At 41.1% G+C, this 23,349-nt stretch overlaps 1 protein-coding gene across 1 annotated transcript in view; it reads right to left on the bottom strand.

Moving 5' to 3' along the window:
- Window positions 1-23,349, bottom strand: part of LOC311264251 (unconventional myosin-IXAa-like) — a 143,964-nt gene that overhangs the window by 35,958 nt on the left and 84,657 nt on the right. Inside the window, exons 7-11 of the mRNA XM_084364973.1 lie at window positions 20,237-20,334; window positions 19,236-19,362; window positions 12,934-13,023; window positions 5,344-5,460; window positions 2,687-2,821 (exon numbers count right to left, since the gene is read on the bottom strand). Of these exons, the coding sequence (XP_084221099.1) occupies window positions 2,687-2,821; window positions 5,344-5,460; window positions 12,934-13,023; window positions 19,236-19,362; window positions 20,237-20,334 (567 nt within the window). The remainder of the gene's footprint in view (window positions 1-2,686; window positions 2,822-5,343; window positions 5,461-12,933; window positions 13,024-19,235; window positions 19,363-20,236; window positions 20,335-23,349) is intronic.

Here is a 23,349-nt window from a genome sequence, read left to right as displayed (position 1 = left end):
TACTCTTCTCTGTGGACACTGACGGATTTAATGAAGGTCATGTTGAAACATTTTACCAGTTAATAAAGCAAAAGAACACGTGTAATCATTTGTTGTATTATATATAGTCTACGGTGGTGCTTGAAGCTAAAAGCTAATGTCAGCATGCTCACAATAACAATGCAAATATGGTGTCTAAGTGTATATTGTTAATCACTATCTTCGCTTAGCATGCTAGCATTTTCAAATTAGCAGCTGATGGGAATGTTATTAATTTTTCAGGTATTTGGTCATAAACTAGCCTGGGAACCAGATGAATCTGCCGAGCTCATGTTTTATTTGCTCTGGCAGATGAGTGTCTGGCCACGGTCCCATTCAGACAGATTTCCACCAGACCTGGCCCGTATGGGGCCAATCACAACCGTTTATCCAACATGGGGCTGATCTGATATGGGGACTGACAGAGGAGTGTCACCGGTCCAAGTCACTTGTTTTGCTGCACTGATTCGTCCTGTTGGTTGTTCATCAAATCTAGTCTGCGCAGTAGACTGTGGAGGCCTGATCACTTCAAAATCAAGATTCTGTTCCAGCGGAGTCACATGGGTACAGGAACAGCTCAGATTTCTGACAAAATTGTATATTATCTGAAGGTAGTAGCTCGTGGTTTAACTGAGTAAACTGTCAACACTGTTAAACTCCAGCTTCCCTTGAGTTCCCGCTCAGCCCATAGACTTTATAGTGTGATCATGAAAATTTTACAAATATAAAACCTCCATGGATCAAAAATGAATAATGAAAAGAGTCATAATTGACCTTATTTGCAGTTGTTGACGTCCTGTCAACCGTTTTACAGAATGCTTTTTGGGCTGCAGGGGAATTTTTCTCTGCAATAGTGGCCACCAGGCCAGACTGGAAGCAAGGCTGAGCAGCACCCTCCTTGTCTCGGCCCAGGATAGTCCTACACTTTTAGTGTATATCTGGATAAAGGTACGAGTCCAAGAAATCTTTCTTTAACACTGAAATATTTTTTGACATTTTCATAAATTTCTCAGGAAATAATGCATGGATCAATGGTTTGGATTGGATTTAAAGAGGTTTTAAACACTAGATTAAATAGAAGGGGACTTGGCGGAGGTATGCACTCTACTGAGTGTCATTCTAGTTTTAACTTTGTACTTTTATGACTGTAAGCTGTCAGAAAATGAATGCCTCAGAGTGCTTAACCGTCAGATTTTTAATAAGTGTAACACAACCTGTTTGTTAGCACATGTTACATCCTGCAGTGTGTGTATACGTGTGTGTATGTGAGTGAGTGTGTGTGTGTGTGTGTGTGTGAGTGAGCGTGTGTGTGTCGGGCCTGAGGGCTAACTGTCAGAAACAGATAACAGAACCATTAGTGCATCGGCGGTCTGTGATGTTCATTGAGGGTGAAGGGACGTTACTGCACTCGTTTGCTGAAACACTGCTCCTTTTTTCCACTCAGCTCCTCTCCTCATTTGGCCCTTAGCGATAGGCCCGCCTGCTAAGTTGCCACGGCCAATCAGGGTTCAGTATGAGGGAGACGAGAACTGAGAACCAACTGATAAAGACTCATTATCTCCCCCAATATGTCTCTCTTTCCTTTCCCTCTCAGTGCTCTCCTGCTTGTTCTGTGGATACCATTCGGCGAAAAAAAGGGAACATGCGCAGTGAATATTAAGTGGTTTGGCAGTTGGTATCTGAATAAATGAGCATAATGAATACATAATATAGCTGGTCAGGGATTAGTGGTTCAGCAATACTCCTTTTAGGGGAAGAGAGAGGGTAGTTATGAGGCTGGAGCTGACGTCTGTCTGATCAGCACAGCAGTTATAATGAATAAAAAAAGGAGCAGTGATGAAATTACACCAGAAAAGAAAAAAGAAAGGGAACGCGAGGCCATTCAGAAGCACAAATAGTAAACAAAAATAAACAAGCCCATTCAGAAAAAATGTACAAGAACCAACAAAAAGCTGCAAGTGTTGCCGGCGCTAGCAGCACTTAGCTGTCAGGAAACATGCAGCTCTGTTTGACTCCTGCCTCTGACCCAGCCTGTCAGCCCGTTCTGGTCAGTCAGCACTTTTCCTCTGACCTTTTACTTTAATGCATGTGCGTGCTAACTTAACCTAGCTACATAATTACAGCTGCTTGTGCTGTAATGTCAGGGGGAACGTGGCTGTCCAGCACAAAGCAATCATACAGCCTCTATTGAAAGTGTGTTTAGCATTGTGAGCGTAGCACAGAAAAGAAAAAGCCACAGATCAAATCAAATAACCGAGATTCCAGAAAATCAGCAGCACAAAAGCAGCGCCTCTCTCACAATGTGTTAAAACCTTATTGTGCTGCGTTCAAAGCTCTCCGCTGCACAGGATGTCATCCGTTTTCCCCGGTTTGACATATGAAGGCAAAACTGCAAAGTCACTCAGAGGTGCAGGGCCATTCTTCACCCCATCAGACGAATCAATCAAAAGCATAAAGGCATATTTTCAAAATGTGTTACAGCCACAATAATGTGACGCCAGTGCACAGACTGACGTCACTGGATACCAAGAAACAGGGCAGCGGCTCGTCACAGCGGCAGTAAAACACAAAATGCAATGATGTGTTATCAGCAGTTGCACAATGATCTTTGTCTGGATGGTGAAAAGAGGCTGAAATGGCAGAGAGCGAAGGAAAAATAAGACTCTACCTGCTCTAATTTGAAGATGTGTTGGTTGAAGTAGTGCTGGAGCCGTTCGTTGGCAAAGTTGATGCAGAACTGCTCGAAGCTGTTGTTCTCATAGTCCTCAAAGCCAAAGATGTCCAGGACTCCTATAGACAGAATCTGGTGGAAAAACAAGACAACGACAGCATGAAAAAAGTGTGATAAATGTCCTCTGGCAACACTGTAAACATCAGTAAAGATTTATGATCCTTTATCATCTTTATTTAGAGATATTTTTACTGTGTTTCTTTTTATATCTCATTCTTTTCCGCCTCAGTGACCCGGCTGCTCCCCGGCGTGTCAGTAAGATTCATATCATCATACATCATTAATATGCACCATCTGAAGGAGGCGTTCACTCAAAGACGGCCTTTAATTATGAAATGGACTCTAAAAGCTGTTCCCAATTTAATCTAATTCAATCCAGCATTGTTTTATTTCTCTCTGAAGGATTTTGGTTTTTATTATTCTGGCGTGAAAAATACAACACGAGCTCACGCTGCATATATAAATTGTTATCGGTACATAAGAACAATGACCTTGACAGAAAGTGCAGCCTCATCGACCCCCTGACAGCACGGAGGGAGGGCAAACACACACACACACACACACAGATGATGTCAGTGCCAAGGGAAGCACGCACACACACACACACACACACACACACACACACACACACACACACACACTGCACTGCGCTGGGACAGCCGAGGACCACAGGGGGTAAACTGAGCTGAAGGGAACTTGATGCCATCTGCCCAAATGTTCTTGGCACACACACCTACACACACCTACACACACACACACATACATACATACACAATGATCTGTTTTCTAATCCTTTAGATGCCCCCACAGGGTCTGACCAGCCAGCTGCCACTGTAACACACACACACACACACAAACACACAGACACACACACACTGGAATTTTTTCATATCACACCACTCCCTGCCTCTGTGAGTGGAGGACGCCATAGCAGGGAATCATGTCTTGACTGACAGACAGGCAGACAGACAGGCAGGCAGGCAGACAGACAGACAGACAGACAGACAGACAGCAGCAGGATGAGGAGCATGACAGACAAATGAAGATGAGGAACGACTCAAAGAACAAAGGGAACACATGATCAGAACAAAGGGATGTTGATAATAGACCGTCAGGCTCAGGTGTAATCAATACCATTAACGATGGCTCTGATCCAATTTAGCATATCAGTCAGTGAGTCGACATGCACAGCAGCAGTGCCCTGAAACTAGTGAAGCTAAATGGTGCGCAGCCCTCATTAATAGCATCATTTACACATGTGGTTTCCTGCTGTTTGTAAGTCTCACTGCTCAGAGGGAGCAAGAAAAACAAAAACCCAGTAGAATAGAACATAAGTGGTGAAATGGCTTCGGCCCACCCTGCAGTTCATTAGAAAAATCTGACATCTGCATACACAACACAACAAAAACACTGACAGGATGAATTAGGGCTGGGGGATATGGCTTTAAAATCATTTTAAATACATTTTTATAATAATATTTTTAGGCTATATCGCAATACACATTTCTGTATAAATGCTAGGACTGGGTGACATAATCAAATATCACAATATTAAAGGCCCTCAATATTGATCAATTGTGACCATAATGTTGGGATGACTATTGGTACTTTCACAAAATATTAAAGGTTTAAAAGGCTAAAGGACAGATTTTGCTCATCTGCAGGTTCATAATTGTATTTTACTACCACTACAAAAGATTATTCACATTTAAGAAGCTGAAATCAGAGAATTTTGACTTTTTTCATCAAAAAATTAATTAAATTACTTAAAAAACGGGATAATCGCTATCAAAATAGTTGGCATTTGATTTATTAGTTGACAACTGATCAATGAATCATGGTATGCATTTCTTAAAACCATAATCCACTATAAAAGAGAAACAAAATCTACCATCTTGTTAATTGAATCTGTCACAGTTTTAACTCGTTTTGACTCAAAAGTAACAAGCAAGCTAGCTCTGGCATTAAATCTAAAAAAGGCTAATGCTTGAATAGGCAAAGCTGGACCGCTCAGAAAGAGAATATTCACATGCATCGTGATATAACAAAGCACAACATCTGATCTACGAGCTCAGCCTGAAGAGCGTTTCCAGCTTAAACTGAATTTAACATGTGGTTGAATTGTGGTTAAAGGTGTTTTCTTATTCTAAGAAGGCCATTCTGAGACATGAAACCCTCCAACACCTTTGATGCAAGTGTTAACTGTCACTGCACAAGAATAGAAGAAAACAGAATTTTCTTTTCTGACGTTGTGGGAAATGATCTTTACTGACAGCAATTTAAACAAACACACAGACGTTACATTACAGCACTGTTATTACAAATACTATATATATTTTACTCTACCACTATTGGACAAACAACTGTATGATGTAATGACAACAAGCACCAACAGTGCTTATTTAGACTAAAAACAACAAATTATCGGCTTGTAGCCTCACAAAATCTACTCCTTCCTCCTTTCTACAGTGAAAGGGAGGCCAACGTTGTTTATGTTGCTGGTTTCATAAAGATTGGAGCAAAAAATAAGTGTGTTTCTGTATGAGAGAGCACATAAGATGTCTTCAAGTGTCTGTTTGTGTTTTCATTCCTACCTTTGATTTGTCCTCCAGGTCCCTGTTGTTCAGCAGGGCATGGTTGGTCCTGAACACAATCCAGTCAAACAGTGCGCTGTACAGTGACTTGGCCATCGAGTCCCTCACCGTGCCCGCCTACACACACACACAGAACACACATATATTTCAGTTTCTCCCTGATCAAAAACATATGGATTTCGTAAACTGGGAAAGGAGCCAAATACTGTTTAAGCCCACTGTAATGTGTTTTATCACTTACAGCCTCTGAAGACTGAAGTAAAACTCCTCCGCTGCTTAAACAGTTTTATTCACAGTGGTGCTGATAGTGTTGCTATGGTGGCCCACAAGTGTTAAATACAACCGGTAAAACACTCCCCTCCCTTTGTTAACGTGTTACTCTTTTTTGGTCTTTTCATTGAGTGATTAAAAATACCTAGAAACCTGATGACATCACTTCATCTGAATTAAACATCTGCAACAACTGCAGTAGCTTAGGGCAGAGCAACAAGACAAATATAGCATGAACGTTCCCCCTCTCTTCTCTGGAACTGGATCAGTGTCACATTAAATGTGTGAAGTGGGCAGAGAAGAAGTCTAATGAACTACTGCGCATGGCTGAGTCATCTGACGGGACTGACTGAGACAAAGAACCCACAAGGAAAAGCAGAGGTGGAAAAGTCAGACATGTGTGGTGAACAATGAATCAGTGGATACTGTTTTAAGTGTTTTTATCGTTAATTTACGGTAAATAACGAGTACCTAATGTTAAATATCAGATAGAAGCATATTATGCATACACTCTCTGGGGAGTGGGGGAGTGGCCAACAGTTGTACAGGGGGCACCACTGGCCAGCTGTTACCCTTTGTTTCCAGTCTTGATGCTAAGCTAAGCTAAGCTAATCACCAGCTGTTTCTACCTTCACATCCAGCATAACATGTAAAGTGACATGAGAGCTGTTTCAATCTTCTCGTCTGACCCTCTAATCAAATTAACAACCAACCAAAATCCATAAATCAACATAATGTTTATTTGTGCGGCTTACAAACAACACCAGTGTAGCACCGGGTTGTTGAAGTGAGCCAACAGCCAATTAGCATTAATGTCTCTCAAAGGAGATTAATTGGACAACCGTAGGCTAGCTATTAGCTCAAGTAAGCTTCCATCAAGCTAACAGTAATTTGGAGATGGGAATGCCACGGAGCTGCAGAAATGATGCATGATATCATCTCAGGCTGTTGTTAAAAATACAAAGAAATACACTGTGGAAAGATCAGAACAGCCAGTTTGTATTTAGAGGACAAGCACAGGTTGTGAGCTGAAGCTCGCAACTCTGAGATATGTTTGGTAGTCTTGCTTGGTGAAGTGCTGTCTTACGTCAGGTGTTTTCAGTCAGGAGCCAGAGCTTTAAGTGTCTCCAGACCTGCAGATCAGTATTTGGACCTTTATGATGGATCATTTTTTATCCATTAAAAAAAAAAAAACAACCCACAACACTGCCAGGAGGAGCCATTATTTAGCCTCGACAAGCCAAAGAGCAACTCTGCTCTCTTTTTAGACATGATGAAATGCATGCTAAGCTAACACAAGCACGCTTAAATGGAGACTTGGACACCAGAGCACGTTCTTTAGCAGCAAGAAGTGTTATGATTGAATAAGGAGTGGAACAAGACAATCTGCTTCAACTAGGTCAAACAGTTTCATGCCAGGAAGCCCTAAAATAGTTTTGCATTAAAACAGAGACCACAAGACCTTTTTTATTGTAATCTAATCAGAGCAGATTTAATTAAACACAGAGCGAAAACAAATTAGATATGAGGAGGGTAAAACTTCTGTATTTGTGACAACACATTGTGTTTCAGAAATGCCCCTGGACTTCACTAGTTTACTTCATTAAACACTTAACTAGTTGACCTGTTCACCACAGACAAGGAAAGTGACAAGTTTGGCATCAGAATGTGTGGATGTCTGGTAATGCTGATGTCAGAAAAGGAGTTTAAACCTTGTTTCCTGGTGTTACAATCCCACCAAACAGCTCACTGAGATGTTACAGACTACATCTGAATGTAAATATATAATTTATAATGCAATATCCCTATAATCTCTCTGAAGATGCACTGTGATTAAAGTTTAGAGTTACAGAACTCCAGCAATTCTCTACAGTGAAATTGCTGCCATCATGAGATCTATCAGTGCTAAAAATGCCAGACACATGCAGTTCAGCCTGGTTCCAGTCCAGTTTTCAGATTTTTTTAGCCGTTCAGATAGGCCTGGTGTTCTGCCCATTGATGTCTATGCCAGTTAGAGAAACAGTCAACTGGAAGACTGGATTAAGAATGGGGACGTCATCTTCCCACATACATAGAAAGCTACATTTATGAAATGTAGCGTCAGGAAATGGCAAAAAGCCTGAATGAAATCGACACAGCTGTACAAGAATGAAGAATGGAGGAAGGAAGGAAGTGAAAGAAAATGGCTGATTATCAGGATTAGATGCACATTGTGGAAATCAGCTCGTGTTTATGTGTTGAAAACTTGTATGTTGAAGTAAACATGTATGTAACGCTGTGATCCTACCCTCTCAATGAAAGTTACATAGTGCAGAAACAAGTGATCAAGGGTCATTCACCTTATTACAAGACACTGTACCCTCAACATGATTCTGAAGCTGTTACTTTAAGGTCAAAAAGTTACATAATGTTGCTTTAAACAATTGTGAGACGCACATCTGAACACTGAAACAGGTTTTGTTTGCTGTACTCACTCATACTGGGTATTGAAACATCCCTTTGTAATGCAGTAGTACACTCCATATGAAGCATTAACAGATGAAGCTAATATTAAGACAAAATCAAGTATATATCTTATATAGTTACAGTGATCTAGGATTGAAATTCCCCCTTTTCATTTGCTTGGACAGTCTGTCCTTGCAGAGGTGAAGGATCAGTATCACAAAGAGGGAATTTTGTCCTAAAAAAGACAGTAAGATGAACACTTGTCTGTGTGACTTAAGCTGCTGAAGCTCGGATTTAAACACCAATCACATACATTGAAATCGATCTCTTAATGGTCAGGATGAACAGGGAGAATCAGTATAGCAAGCAAAACCTATTTCAATGGTCACACGGCCAACTGACTGTTTTGTCAACCTATGCTTTTAATAGCCTGGTTTAATCAAGATTAAATGTAAAATATCACCTATATACTGTGTTTCAACTCAAGCGACAGAAAACTCAAAGGTTGAGAGGAAGTTGGACTGAAGCTTCCGAAAACAATTGACAAAAACAGGCACACGGACTCAGAATACCAGGACATAAAAACTAAAAAAAGCAAAATAACTTAAAACAGTTATATAACGATAAATAATTAAAATATTCCTCCTCTGTCAGAAGCCTTTTTGGATCACTGTGGACCTGATCAAGCCCCGGTGAGGCTGCCCTCACTTTGAAGGACTCTCAGAGACGCTGCCTGCTGAGACCACATGCAGCCAACAGCCGTGATGAAGCAAAACCGAGCATTTTAAAAGCTGCCTCTTCACTCTTGCATTATTGATTGTTTATGATATTTTTAGCACGCAGGCCTGTGACGTCCCTGCTCCCACAAAGTTATGTAAGATCGCTATGAATAATACAAACATTTGAGAAGAGAATCACTGTTTAAATGCTTCAGCAGGAACTCAGGGGATTGGCAGATGTGATGTGAAAAGTTGACATGCTCACTGGGCGTGCATTGTCTCTGTGTTTGCCATGTAATTGAATTATTCACAACAATGGGACCAGTCGGGAACGAGGAGGGAACATGGCTGGGAGCAAATGGGCTGAAAGTGTTTTACAGGAGGGCCACCCAAGAAACTGACAAAATAATAAGCAGGACTTTATCAGAGACTTTCGTAAACTGTAACGGTCCCGCCTGTTAAACCAGGTCTTCGCTGGTTGTTGTTCTCCTTCCATTTCTGTCTTTCTCCTGAAAACCACAGGAGGTGTGAAACACCAGCATGAGCTCACACTGCACGTGGCCTGCTATCTTCCTCGCTGCAGGATGTTTAGTGAGCGCGCGCGTTTCACCACAATATGCCAACCTGCATATGTTTTCAATTTGTATTCATGTAGTTGTTGTTTTTGCCTCAGTGTACATATACGCCTGTGTTTATGCATGTATGTGTGTGATGCATTTAAAATGACCTCTGTACTCTCCCTACGAACCATTTCTGAAACGGTTTTCAAAATGAAGCAGAACCTTCTTCATGAATGCAAAGAGTATGACTGTCCCCCCCTCTCTTCCCCTTCCTCATGTCTGTCTTTAAACAGGAAGAAGGAAGTGGTGGAGTCAAATTATCTGGAGCCACATCAAAAATGTCAAAGTCAGACAGCACACCTTATCTTGACAGACACGGGCTCACACGAATGTGCACCTTAACAGACACACACACGTGTGCTATCAGATACACACTGTTTTCTCACTTCTTCAAACGGGACCTGAAATAAACTGTGTGTCTGAAACCGAGCTAACAAGCAGAAGTCCGCAAGTGTACTGTCTGCACTCAGCATGACTGGATGAAGACTGGGATTGCCCATAACTTTGAATTAAATGTTCATCAAGAATAACTTGATAATTGCTGTTTTAAAGAGAGGTTAAACTTTGGTTTGCATCGATTCTTAGCCTCGATAAAAGCCCAAATATTGTTTATATATACTGTTTTCTTTTCATCTTCTTTCCCTTAGTAGAACTGTCAACATTAAAAATATATACGTAGGCCTGCCAAAACTACTCTTTTTCATTTACCTCTGTGATAAATGTGTGAGAGAAAGAAAGAAAGAAAGAAAGAAATTCTCATTTAGTGAGTTAGTTAATTTAAACTACAGTTCATACATATGACCTTTAAGAGTTGCCTTAATAAAATCTGAAACAAAAGCAGCAGGGTGGCTTATTCATTAGTAATGTGGCTCTCTCTTTTGTGAAGCCTGACTGACTGAATGATGGAGCTCGTGAGAAACACAACAACAACAAACAAAGCAAAATCAGGGGTGACATGAAAAAGAATCAAAGGCTGGATTTAATACAAAAATGTGCATTTTCATGACTCACTCAGCCCCTGAGGCACTTCTTTAGTGCCGGAGACTGAAACAACAAACTCAACTCCAGATTCTGAACTCCTCACAGGTTGAGCCCAGTTTCCCCGCTTCAATAAGGAATCACTTTTGCTCTCATTGATTCTCTGGAACCGAAGCCAAGCAATTCATAAACACATTCCACCTGACTCAACCGGGGCCCGTCCAACCTCGGCTCTGCAGCAGGCCAAGGTTCAGCAGGTCAGACACTTCGCCAGAATCTCCCCATCTCAATCGTGGGTGGATGGGACAGCTGCCTAGCACACTTTCTCAAACTTGTCTCATCCAAGTAGGAAGAAATCATTTCTGAGAAGAAGCAGCAACATTTGCCAGGTTCTTTTTTCCACATTTCCTTTGTATAAAAACAGGCGTGTTATGGATTCCACAGGTGGCCTCGACTCGCTCCCACGGCCCTCAGTCAGGTCAGGGCAGGGCCTCACTTACGTTGCTCTCGTGGTGTGTTTGTGTGTGTGTGTGTGTGTGTGTGTGTGTGTGTGTGTATCTTTGTGAGGACCGTTTTGAGTGTCAGATAGAAAGTGAAGATGTTTTTGGAAAGTGAGGAAATTCTGGCTGATGCTCACTTCTTCAAGTGGTCGTTTGAGGGTAGAGACTTTGTTTAAGAGTTGGAATCAGATTCAGTTTAAGGTCAGGGGGAACGGCTGGGGTTAGGCGTACAGCGGTGATGGTTGAGGTCAGGGTTAGTGGCTGGAGAATCCATTGTATAAATGAGGGTGCTGAGAGTACAGCAATGCAAACTTGTGGGTGTGCGTACTCCTTACCTCGATATCTGCTAGCTTGCCTTCAAGTGACTATTATTCATATTTTTATGCTTATAATGGATCACAAGACTGTGTGTATGTGAAAAGTCCCTTCACAACATCTTTCAGCTCATTGTTTTGGTTTAACAGCCTGTAACTTCACAATTCTGGTTCACTCTTACCTCTCTGTGTTATTTTGGAGCAGCTATTTTCAGCAAAACTCACTGTGTGCTACCTGCCCAGCACCACATCATGAACGGAGGGAGTTAGCGATTAGCTATTGAAGTAAGAGATTAAAGAGCAACGTATTTTTATTATGTAAAATATTCACAACACATCCGCAAATCCCCTAAATTCTGGCTGAAACATTTAAACTGTGATTCTTTGTCAAAATTACGAGATAAAAAGTCAACATTTATTTAATAATTATCTCATAATTATGACTTACAATTGGCTTTTTTAAAATTAAAGCCAATTTTTATTTTTTTTCTTTAACTGGCAGAAACAGGCTTTCATATACAGCTATACGATGACAGGTAATAAGACTCTATTTCATCTCTTTGTGCGCACATCTGGGGATTTCCAGTTATGCTATTCTATATTTTTTTCAATCTTTTCCTTTTCTGTCAGTGGGGGACTTTCAGAGATTGAAAGGTCTCTGCCTCAGTCTCTCCAGGTCTTTTTATTTCCATCTGCCATTTGCTCTTTTCAAGATAAGGCCTTCTCGTGAAGGATAGGAGGGAACTTCCATGGCATGACACCAGAAGCTCCAGGACAGGGTTTATCATAGCTGCAGCGCTCGTCCAGGATTAAGTGTCTGATCACATCGTCTGAGCCTCCCTTACACAGCTAGTTTTGAAGAAGGGAATGTGTTTGACTGAAGGAGAAAGAGAGAGAAAGAGACAAACAGAGACAGGCTAGATCCGGCTTTTGGCCTCTGTACTGTATATTCCAGTGAAGGTTGCACATTCCTGAGACCAGACCACATGACTGGAGAGATGGGGGGCGTGTGAGAGCGGGAGCAACCATTGTTGGGCTAAACTAACCCGTAGATCAGATGTGGGGGTGGAGCCGAGCAGGGTAACAGACCATCTATGTGTAGCATTTCCTTCCGCAGAGAAAAGGCCCTGCAGACACGAGCAGAGAGCTGGACCAGATTCAATCCTACGCTGAACCATCAAAGACTTCAGGGACGGAGAGATAAACGAAAACCGCTGAATATTAACACTCACTGGCACAATGAGAGACATCAGAGGACTCTATCTAGGTCAACTAAGCATCCTGGAGGTATATTTCACAGACTACATCCAGAGGGCTGTATGGACAGGGTTAAGTCGCACAGTTCCTTGACTCGACAGGAAACAGGAAGTTGCAGAGGAAGAGACCCCTATCAAAAGAGCCTAAGAAAGAGAAGGTGGGGGCAAGGGAAGTGCCACAACAAACTCCCCAGACAAGCCCACAAACACAGAAGCTTCCCCACAGCTGATGCACTTCATTCAATTTATTCATGCTATTGCTCCTGCCACCTTCACACAGGCAATTCTGTACATTAATAAGAAAAAAGAAAACCATAAAAGTGGTTTAAAATGTCCCTTAATGTCCTGTTCTGTAAAGTCTGTGGACCACACAGCCCCCGAGGGGGTTTACCAGTCATAGGTTATCAGTTTCAGAAGGTGGGTTAAATACTAAGGAGGGAAGGTGTCATATTTTGATGTGGTAACTAAAAAGTAACTGAGAAGGTCACCTCGGCGAGTTTGTAGGGTACGATGAGCCTCTCTCCGACTGTAACCGTCTTCCTGGTCGTCAGGGCTTCCAGCAGAATCTCCTCTTTGACCTGAAGAGGAGAAAAAAAAGATAAAGAGAAGAGTTTGGTGTCACTTGGATGTTTACATGATGTTGGAGGGATATGTTGTTTAAGGTGTGATGCATTCAAGTACCACCGGGGATTATCAGGGATAAAATAACAATAAAACATTGTATGCATTATAAAGGGTCACCGATCATAGCAATTTAAGCTGAAGTGAGAATTTTTAGGGGGGAATAATTGAAATTGAGATATTAAGACTTTTAGTTCGTCATGTGGCTCCAAGAACTACATTTCCCATAATTCTACCGACCTTTTTAAAAACCATCCCTGCTCCATATCCCTCACTAATTCTGGTCCACTAAAATGTTTACTTTCCAGCCAAAGCCAAGATTATACATGATGTTATCACTATGATGTGCTGAAATGACAAAACTTTCTCCAGAGCCACGTGTGATGATTTTTCCTACTGGACATGACTGTAAACCGATCTTTTTTACTCCGTATAGAAACATCACACACTGAAGCGTCTTTAAACAAGACATCGAAACTGTACCACAGAAACTTTCATGCAAATGAGTCTGATTGAAAGAACATTTTGACAGTTTATCCGCGGAAAACATTGTTGAAATGTCCTTTGGATTTGCTTTAAACTCTGACCTCCATTAAGCATATGTTAAGTACTGTCAAAAAATATGAAGATGAATATTTGATATCAACTAACAGCTGGAGATGACTGACCTCACAGCTGGGCAATAAGAGGATTTACTGCACCACTAGACAACATGGATTTGTTTGAAGGTAGAGAAAACAGCATATTTGTTTAAACCAGTCATTTTTACTGCCACTAAGGAGATTATGTTTTCACCTGTGTCCGTTTCATGGTTGGTTGGTTGGTTTGTGATCAGGATTGTACAAAAACTGCTGAAAAGATTTCCACAAAACTTGGATGGAGGATGGGTCTCGGTCCAGAATAGACCCCATTAAGTCTTGGTGCAGATCCAGGGATTTTTTCTCACTTACTTTTACATTGTGAGAGAATATTTTCATTCATTTGTCGGCAAATAAGGCATGGATCTTGATTAAATAAATCCGGTGTTTTGAGGTGGCTGGTATCTACTGTATGAGTATAAAAGGGGACTGTTGGGCCTTGGCGGAGGTATGCGAGGTATTTGCGTTATGGCAAAATTGGATTAACAGATTTAAGAAAATTACAAACACTGTGACATCACTCATCTTTTGATTCACTAAACTGTGTTTTTATAAAAACTCTGTGGCTTCTAACTACTACAGCTGGTCAACATCAGCAAGTAAACTCTGCTCTACGTCCTCACATGTAGTACAGTAATAAAGTATGTGGCCTTGCATGCCAGTTAGCACAGACCCTGCACTTGGCCTCTGACAGACCATTGATGACAGGGCCACACTAGCAGAAGCAGATGTCACCGCACACATCTTCTCCATCTACAAGGATTATGGGATTGGGCCGAACAGCTGCTGCTGAGACCACGTGTGTTTATGTGTGTGTGTGCGAGTGTGTGTGAATACATATGACAGCGTGTCTTTGAGGGACTGCCTGATGTCTTCATGCATAAAAGGCAAAGGGTGTTAATGTTAGAGTTAAAACCATTATGGATCCACTTTCGTCAACTGCCTCCTTTGTGCAGACTTTGACATAAACAGAGAAGGGAGGACAGGAGGAGGGCTGCATGTGTGTGTGTATGGGAGTGGGTCGGCGGGGGGGTGGTGGCATAATCAGACTTCATTTCACACTGCCTGATAATCCCTCGACTATGAGCAAAGCCTATTCTGCAGCCTGGTGATTGGTCTTTAGCCGCTACATTTCCATGTATTAGTCGCTTGGTAACAGGCTTGCTGCTCCGTCTATGATCACAACTCTAATACCATAATACACAGAAGTGTGTAAGCACTGGTTTGGGGTCAGTGATTCTGTTCTCAAATTAACCAGTTTTTTTTTTTTTCTTTTTTCCCTGAAGTCTGATTCTGGGGAGGCAAATCTTTCGCTCTGACAGATGCTGCTCGCTCTTTTCGTAAAAGCAAACACCACCGAAATTTGGCTCATCCTGAGCACTGCTTTCCCTCAATGCACGAACTTGGACAACATCAGTCACCTCTCTGTTTTTTTTTTTCTTCTCCCAACGTTTTGTGTTATATGCTACCACCAGATGGTCCAAAGACGTGTTGAGCAACAATTTGTATCCTGATCATGTAAACAGTGTTTTCATATAATTTCCAAAGCCTAAAAAAACAAGACCTCACAGTCAGGTCAAAATCAGTACCAGGTGGATTGGGGATGGGCCGATAAAACACTTTATCACGGTCAATTGTGATGAATTTTCATCATCGGGATAATCGTGAATCCAGAAAAACGTGAATATCCTCACGTGAATGACTTGACGAAGCTGTCTAGCTCACTGAAGAACCATCCCATATCAGTTTCCTAATTTATTTTGAATTGCCTAAGCCTGTCGCCGAGACTGAAGGCATGGCAACTCATTTATGATTACTGATTTAAGATTCTTTGAATGTTTTTCACTTAATAAGATGTGTGTCCAATCTGTGATACAATTAAAATATTAGTATCCTGACAACATGTAAGGTTAAAGTAATTCCAGCCCATTTTTATTTTTATTTTAAAGTTTTAAGAATATGATGATGATTATCAGGATAATATGGTGAATCATGAACCAGGACACCTATGTTTTATTAAAAGTAGGAAATAATATATATTTTCAGTTAAAGTAGCTGTTAGTAGAGTAGCTAACATTCTCTTTAGTTAATTGTCTTGCAGTCAGTAAAAGTAACCAGCAGTAGGTAGCAGATGGTAAAAACATCACCATGTTGTTGACTTTTGTTCACATTCTGCTCCTAATTAAAGCCACAGACAGTAAAAACCAATAACATTGACATTAAATATTGTTTATAAGTGTGGAGGCATAAATAGGCTTAAAAAATGCTTGAAGGGAAACTACTGTTTGCTTATTGATAAGGAAAATAAAACAAAATACACAGAACATTTGAACTGGACTGGCCTCTGGCTGTGTTTCAAGCTCAGTTTTTATTTTCATTCAAATACCATAAAAAAAAAGCTTTAGTGGGATTTGTTCTCACTGTGAGATACTCTCTCAGGACTGATTGTCAGTTTGTGCAGGAATGTTTGTGGTTAAGTCAAATCACTCAACTCAACAGCTCAGAGGATCCAGTCTGTCAGCCGTCCATTAGCTCCTACGAGCTCTACTTCCAGTAGGAAACAGGAAACAGGAAGTCCCAGCTTCTTTCATTCAATCATCAATCCACACTCATGCCAATCAGTTCTCCTCGAGAGGTGTTTCACTCAGTATGCTGCCAGTGGTTCACATCGCATCCTGCCTAAAATGTTGCCGATTTTACATATCAAAGTGAAGCACGAAATGATTCAGTGGTTATTCATGTAAATTACGACCTCACTCAGAGCCAGTGGTTGCACTTCAGCTGAACTTTGCCTTGAAGCAATTCCAGCCTCGCATGACTCACACAGCACTGCATTTAGCAAACATCAACAAGCTATGTTAGCCTTTTATGCAAAGGATCCTTAAAATAGAGCCGTGCATCATCATAAAAATTAAGTGCAGAGTAGTGTTGATGGCGCCTGTCTGGTCTATACATCCATTCTCTTAGGATCAAGCAAATTCAATTTTAAAAGAAATTCAAAGGTACTGTCTTAAAGGTCCAATATGTGAAATGTTTGCTTTAATAATCTGTCCTCTGCTCCACTCCTCACATCAAACAAAACTGACTTCCCATTGGTTGATCCCTCATTGAAACATAATGTTTCAGCAGAAATTAAAGGGTTAAGAAGCCCTCAAAATGCTGTTTCATTGCGACTCTTTGTTTGATTTCATTAAGCTGTGTTTTGGTTTTCCTTCCTTTCTTCTTCTTTGCTTTAAGAATGTTTTATACGTCCCTGGGGACAAATAGCCACTGCTCTTGCACCAACATAACAGACATCCAAATAAACTTGAACTTAAAACAGTAACCCCGAGCATGTGGCCAACATGTGGCTCCGCTCACGTCACTGCCTCTCTGGGCCTCTCAGGAGTCAAAGACACCAGTCTGGATGTTAAAGGGAACCCTGGCAGGCTCTGCACAGCCATAACATCCCCGCTGTGCTGTTGACAGGAGTCTCCGGCACACTTCGGACATTGTTTTGTCAGCGACTCAACAAGCACATCCGGCTAGTCGTTGAAGTTTGTAACAGGGACTGGGACGTGCCACCACCCCTCAGTCCCAAGGTATAATCAGAACAGCATGTGGATGTTTGAGCTGTCCTCGCGGTGCACACTGACGAGCATGTGTGTGTGTGTGTGTGTGTGTGTGTGTGTGTGTGTGTGTGTGTGTGGTCTGCACTCAGTGTCAAGAATTAACCGAAATTCAGCACAACATCATAAATTTGTAAACGCTGCATGGCACGTGAACCCATGCCAGGAAATGTTTTTCCATGTCGCTCATTGTAGACCATTAAGAGTCCAAAGCAGCCTGAAGCTACAGACCAGACTGATTAGTGCATGTTGGATAATTACTACTATATTGTGGTCAGGAGGATATATGCAGAGATCAAAGGCTTCATAAGAACCACTTTATATATTAGCTTTTGTTGGTGCAGTTATAAAATAAGAGTCAGGTTATGAAAATGTTAGAATAAATTAAATGGAGCAAAAGAGGAACAATGAATCAGCATGAGACTGTCCACAACGCACCATTTCCGCAGTCTATAAATAATCCAAGGCAGTTTCTCTTCTACTGAACTGCTTCTATTATAATGTCTCTGAAACCATTTGTTGGCTGAACTTCACATGAACTTTATTCACAGAGACAAAGTGCTGCCACTGAGCAAACCAATCTGCTTGCAAATATGCAATTAGACAAGAAAATGACTGTACAAGCGTGGATGTGATTGGACAAGCACTGACCACTCACCACACGTCAATACTGCAAGTGACTGACAATTTACAGCTGATGAGCCGAGGCAGAAATCTGCAGTATTTTGCAAAAAACAAATGGTTTAAAAAAAACTCATCTCAACATCAAAGCTGCTTCTTGATTGTTCTGGTGGCCCCTGAGGACAAAAGCCTCCTGTAATAAAAATCTTGATCTGACCACTGCATACAGTCATTTTAAAATTGTGTGAAAGAGACAAACTTTGTAAACTTTGTTTTGCTTGTCAACCCCAGATAAGTCTCAATCTGACCAGCTGACAGCATTAAGAATTACTTAATAATTTTGAAATAGCAGCCAAACTTCTTGCTTATGGTATCGTTTGCTTTAAAGGATGTTCACCTAAAAGTGTCATTTTTGTGTGAACTTTTCCTTTAAAGTAGGTCATATAGAGGCATCAGTATTAAACTGAGGCTGTTTTATAACCAGTTAAAGAACACAAAGTTGTGGAAAGGCCAGTCATTAATGACGGATGGTGCCATTGATGAAGCTTTAATCAGTGTCCAATATGTTTTTATAATCATCATATGATGATTTAACCCTGCAGGTGATTCAGGGACAACAAGTACTCGGCCCTGGTGGGAAAGCTCACCTACGCAACAGCCCGCCGGCACAAGAGGTCTGAAAATAGCCTCAACACAAACAGCACTTTGTGGAAGCACTGGGTGGTTGGACGGCTCTTTGGGACCTGAAGCACCTCTTAACTTCCGCTGTCACCACAAGCTGTGCTTGTAGGCAGAGAGTCCTCAGCGCTCTAAAAGGCTTTTTGTAAAGCTCCACATGGGAGGTAAACTCTGGCAGTAGGAATCATGATTTCTCACAGTGTCTAGGAAAAGGAAAACTTATTCGCTCAAATGGATGCGACTTGTTTTTTAAAGTTCACTAAGTCCGTACAGTTTTAAGTTTGTCCAGCAGGCATGTGATGGAATAACTTCGGGAAACAAAACGGCAAAGAAAGTATTTAGGGAGAATAAACAAGCCCTGTGGTAAAGCCCTGCTCCAATTCTTCTTTTTTATTATCCTTCAAAGTATTTAGAGTATTGTATGTCAGCATAAAGTCAGCAAGACAAAACGTTCAGACAACTCAGACATGTCATATGTGGCTGTTTCTGTTGGATTTTTAGATGGAAACTGGATTATTATCAAAATCAAAATACATATTTCCACTTGTATTAAATGTGTGGATTTGAAAATTAGTAATAGTCGAACTTTGATGCTATGAACCAGTGAAAAAAAAGGCTGCTCACCTCTAGCAGCTCTGAGACGATGGGCAGGACCTCTGGGTTGCAGATGTCAATGGAATCGTCCCTGTAGGTCTTTTTCTTGTAGCGGATGTTTCCCAGGTGGAGAATTGCTGACAGCAGGGAGAAGATCCTGACGAAGAAGAAAGGCACTTATTGTTTAAACATTTACATGATGGTGGGAAACCGAGCTTCTGTCTCGTTGAACGTGTTTAGAGTTGTGACACAGTGGGACATTTGTGCTATTGGATGGTCTCTTTTTTTATCAACCTGCTTTAAAAAATGTACGCTGTGAAAAATGTAAATGAAAACAGAACGCAATGATTTACAAATAATTTCCAACCTATATTCAACTGAATGCAGTACAAAGACAAGATGTTCAATGTTCAAACTGCAAACTTTATTGATTTTTGTAAAAAAAAAAAAAAAAACAGACGCCTCTAACATGTCCCAGAAAATTGGGACAAGGTGCACTTGAATGCAACATTAACTCTCTGTTGGTCTGTTGTACAAAGCACAGGGTTTACAATGTGCTCTTGTATGCACCATGAAGTCCTGCCCAATGTGATCCATGGTTCCACACCATACAGAGACTGATAAAAAAAAAAAAATCTGATGAAATATTTATTGCTGATTGCTTTTTCCAGTGGGTAGAAAATGATCAGGATGTCAGTTTTAATTTCTGACTGATGCCTGTTTACTTTCAGAGTTTAAACTAAAGTGCAGTTACTTCACGGACTCCATTCATCTCCAAAACACTATAAATATTTAAAGGAGAATGGCACAACACGCTTTGAGCTACTGATTTTTGAGCCATCAGACATCATCATTTTAAGCCCATTTATCTTCCCACATCTGCTGAGCTCGTAATATGTATCAACAGAAATATAATTCAATACATTTCTGCAAATTCAAAAACATTCCTGACCCTGATTCTAACAGACAGACTCGAGGTTCTGTGATCAGTTAGATGAGAACAGTTGTGTAAATCACGTAGCTCGTCTTACTGTTTGCGTGTGGTGGGCAAGAAGCCGACCATCTCCATCGCCAGCTGCAGCCGCTCAAAGTCGTGTTTCAGATCCTCTCCTTCCACTGTGAAGCAGTCCTGCTGGTGTCAGGTGGAAACACACAAAGACAGAAGAAGAGAGGAAGACAGAGAGAGGCATCAGCATCACGAAGGATTGTTAAAGGAATATATGACATGTAAAACTTAACGAAAACCTGTTTGGTAACTATACAAAGGATAAAGACTTGGCTCTCTGTGACACCTAACAGATGTATCTACTGAACAGGTAGCTAAGTTCCTGCAGAAGCTAAATGACACTTTATGTGTGTGACTATGCAAGGTTTAGCATGTTTCACATACGAGGAATATCAATAAATCAGAGGTAGAAGAGTTTAGTTTTGGAAGTCACAAGTAAATCTCAAGTCCGCATGTCACGACCGACAGGGCCCGAGTCCAGTCCAAGTCCTTCACGTTGCCTATCGAGTCCTAAAACAAGTCATTAGTGTTTAAAGTACCTAAAAAAAATCATACTTCAATAAAAGTAAAGATAAAGTGTTACAATATTACTTTGGTAAAAGGGAAAGTCCCCAATATGAACAGCACTTCAGTAAAAGTCTTCAAGTATCTGATATTAACCGTACTTAAGTATTAAAAGTAATTTTAGGGCAATAAATGTACTTAAATATCAGAAGTACAAGTAAAAGTAAATTACACATATATTTACACTTATGTATAAACTGTATACTCTGGGTTCACTGATTATCAATCCAATAATAAGCATTTTTCTGATTATCAGCATCAGTGTTTTTTTATCCGATTGCTGATAAAATAAATTAATTTAGAGATGTGCAACTTTAGCTCTGATTCAGAATTTAATCTTTAAAGTAACCAGCAACTACAGTAATCAAATACATTAACTGGAGTAAAAGTACAATATTTGCCTCCAAAACGTAGTGAAGTGGAAATATAAAGTAGTAGAAAATGTTAAGTTGAGTGCCTCAAATGCCAGTAAAGTCATTATGTGCCCTTTTGCTGAAAAAAGGGCTTTTGAAATAATTTCAAAATGATTCAGGACTTTCAAATAAATGTGACAAACTCCTGTGGTACAGTCCTTTTCTTTGTGCTTTCTTTATGTCTAATGCTCTTACTAATTATTTTTTCTATCTACCTGTGCAAGGACTACTGATGGAAAACAGAAATATTCTACAGGGTTAATGGTTTTTTTGTGCATTGTCCCTGATCAAACAAAGATATATTAAACATTGGCTGCTGACTCAAAGAAATCAAGAGCTGATGTTTCTTCCTTTGAATACTTTATTTATAACATCATTTCCAATCATTGGGATGAAGGGAAAACAAAGTCATTCCGAGCCAAACGGCTGAAGTCCAAGTGAAGTGATGAGTCAATGGTGTTGAAGTCAAAGTCGACTTTAAAGTCCGCTCGTAATGAAGCTACACGAGACCGCAAAGGCCACGTTTTCAATGGGCGACACCACCATGCTGGAACTAAAGTGATTACAGGAGACAAAACGTTGTCATGGTCGTCTGACTCAGCTCAGCAGATGACGGTGATTAATCAATTAAATCGTAGGTTCGCTTTGAAGTGATTAATAAAAGCAGCATGTCTTAATGTCAGAAAAGGAAGAAAATCGTGTGAGTTTTTGTCAGCTGAGGAAACTAAACGCAAGTCTGACTGCATTTCTGTGTAATTGGGAGACACTAAGATACAGTGATTGTAAAGGAGAGAGCGGATATGTGTTTATACGGTGACTGTGTGTAAGTGTGTGTGTCTCCTCGGGCCCTCCGGTCGGTCAGCATGTCTCTGCTCCAGCAGCGAGCCTCTCTCAGGCTGTAATTAGCACATACCACAGCGACCGTCCAGCGAAAGAAGACACAGGAACCCATAATCCACACTCTGGATTGCCTCTTCTACACTTGAACATTCAACACTCCTCTGCCTCTCCATTGTTTTCCTTTGGCTTACAACTAGTCAGGAGCTGCAGAGCCAACAATCGTGTTTCTCCTGCGAGCTTCTCCAATTGCAACAAAGGGGTTTTGAGGCTTCTCGAACTACGGCGAGACCCGGGAAAAGCCACTTTTCAAATTGCCGGGTATGTTGGACATCAGCGCCAAGCAGCACAATGTGATACGTTGAAGGAAGTTGAGAAAATAAAGAGATCAATTTTGGCTAGTTGCGAGGGAATACTTTGGTCAAAAACCCAAACCTTAGGTATTGGTACTTGGAAAAAAAAAAAAAAGGACAAGGGATGCTTGAGTGCAGCAAAGGGATGATTAAGAAACAATCTGTTCTTCTTGCTTATTTTAAACAAAGAATCTTTTCTCCCTGAAGAACTTGATATTTTATGCCAGTTGCAACACTTCTGGTGCAGGTTTACACTGAATTAAGTCAAGTCAGGAGCCCAGCTGACGCTGCACATGGAGCTTTTTAACAGATCACTCATGGATCCAGTTAAAAGTTGTGTGCAAGCAGTCGAGGCTTTTCCTGCTACTTACCATGACTTAAGCGTGATTTATGTTGTCAGGGCACCTGGTCAATGTTGCCAAAAACAGCATGCCACCCGGTCACTAGACATTCACCACGGCCAAAAACCAAAGACACCCAAAAAGGCACAAAATGCAAACCCACAGCCACCGAGGCCCAGAACCAAACACCCGACTGCACACATCAAATGCAAACATCCACAACATGTTTGGTCTTTGGGATCTTCAGTCAAATACTTGATTTTTATGAAAATCACTTTAGTTTATTTTCTATTTTCAGCTCCAGACGTTGCATCTGGAATCTGTGTACACTTGTCACTGTTCAAAGTGCTGAGTGTCTCTATTTACTGCAGCGTGCCCCCCACACATCGACCAACGTCGAAGGTCAGAGGTTAAATAGGCCCAAAGGGTTGGTCAGATGCTCAGACAGCTGTCAAGGGCTGCTGGGCCTTCTCTGTATGTGTGTGAGGGTTTGTGAAGACAGTGACATCATCTCCTTAGACGGCGGGGTCACAGACTGATGAGGTCATTGACTGACCCTTGAGAGAGACAGTGTGTCAGCAAACAGTAAGAGGGGACGGTTGTGTAAGGAGAAATTTATGAGACGGAAAA

Source organism: Pagrus pagrus (genome assembly GCF_965226575.1).
Source record: "Pagrus pagrus genome assembly, chromosome: 10".
In the NCBI taxonomy this organism is placed as follows: Eukaryota; Metazoa; Chordata; class Actinopteri; order Spariformes; family Sparidae; genus Pagrus; species Pagrus pagrus.
The sequence above is the reverse complement of the archived record's forward strand: the minus strand, read 5'-3'. Positions and strand labels throughout refer to the sequence as shown.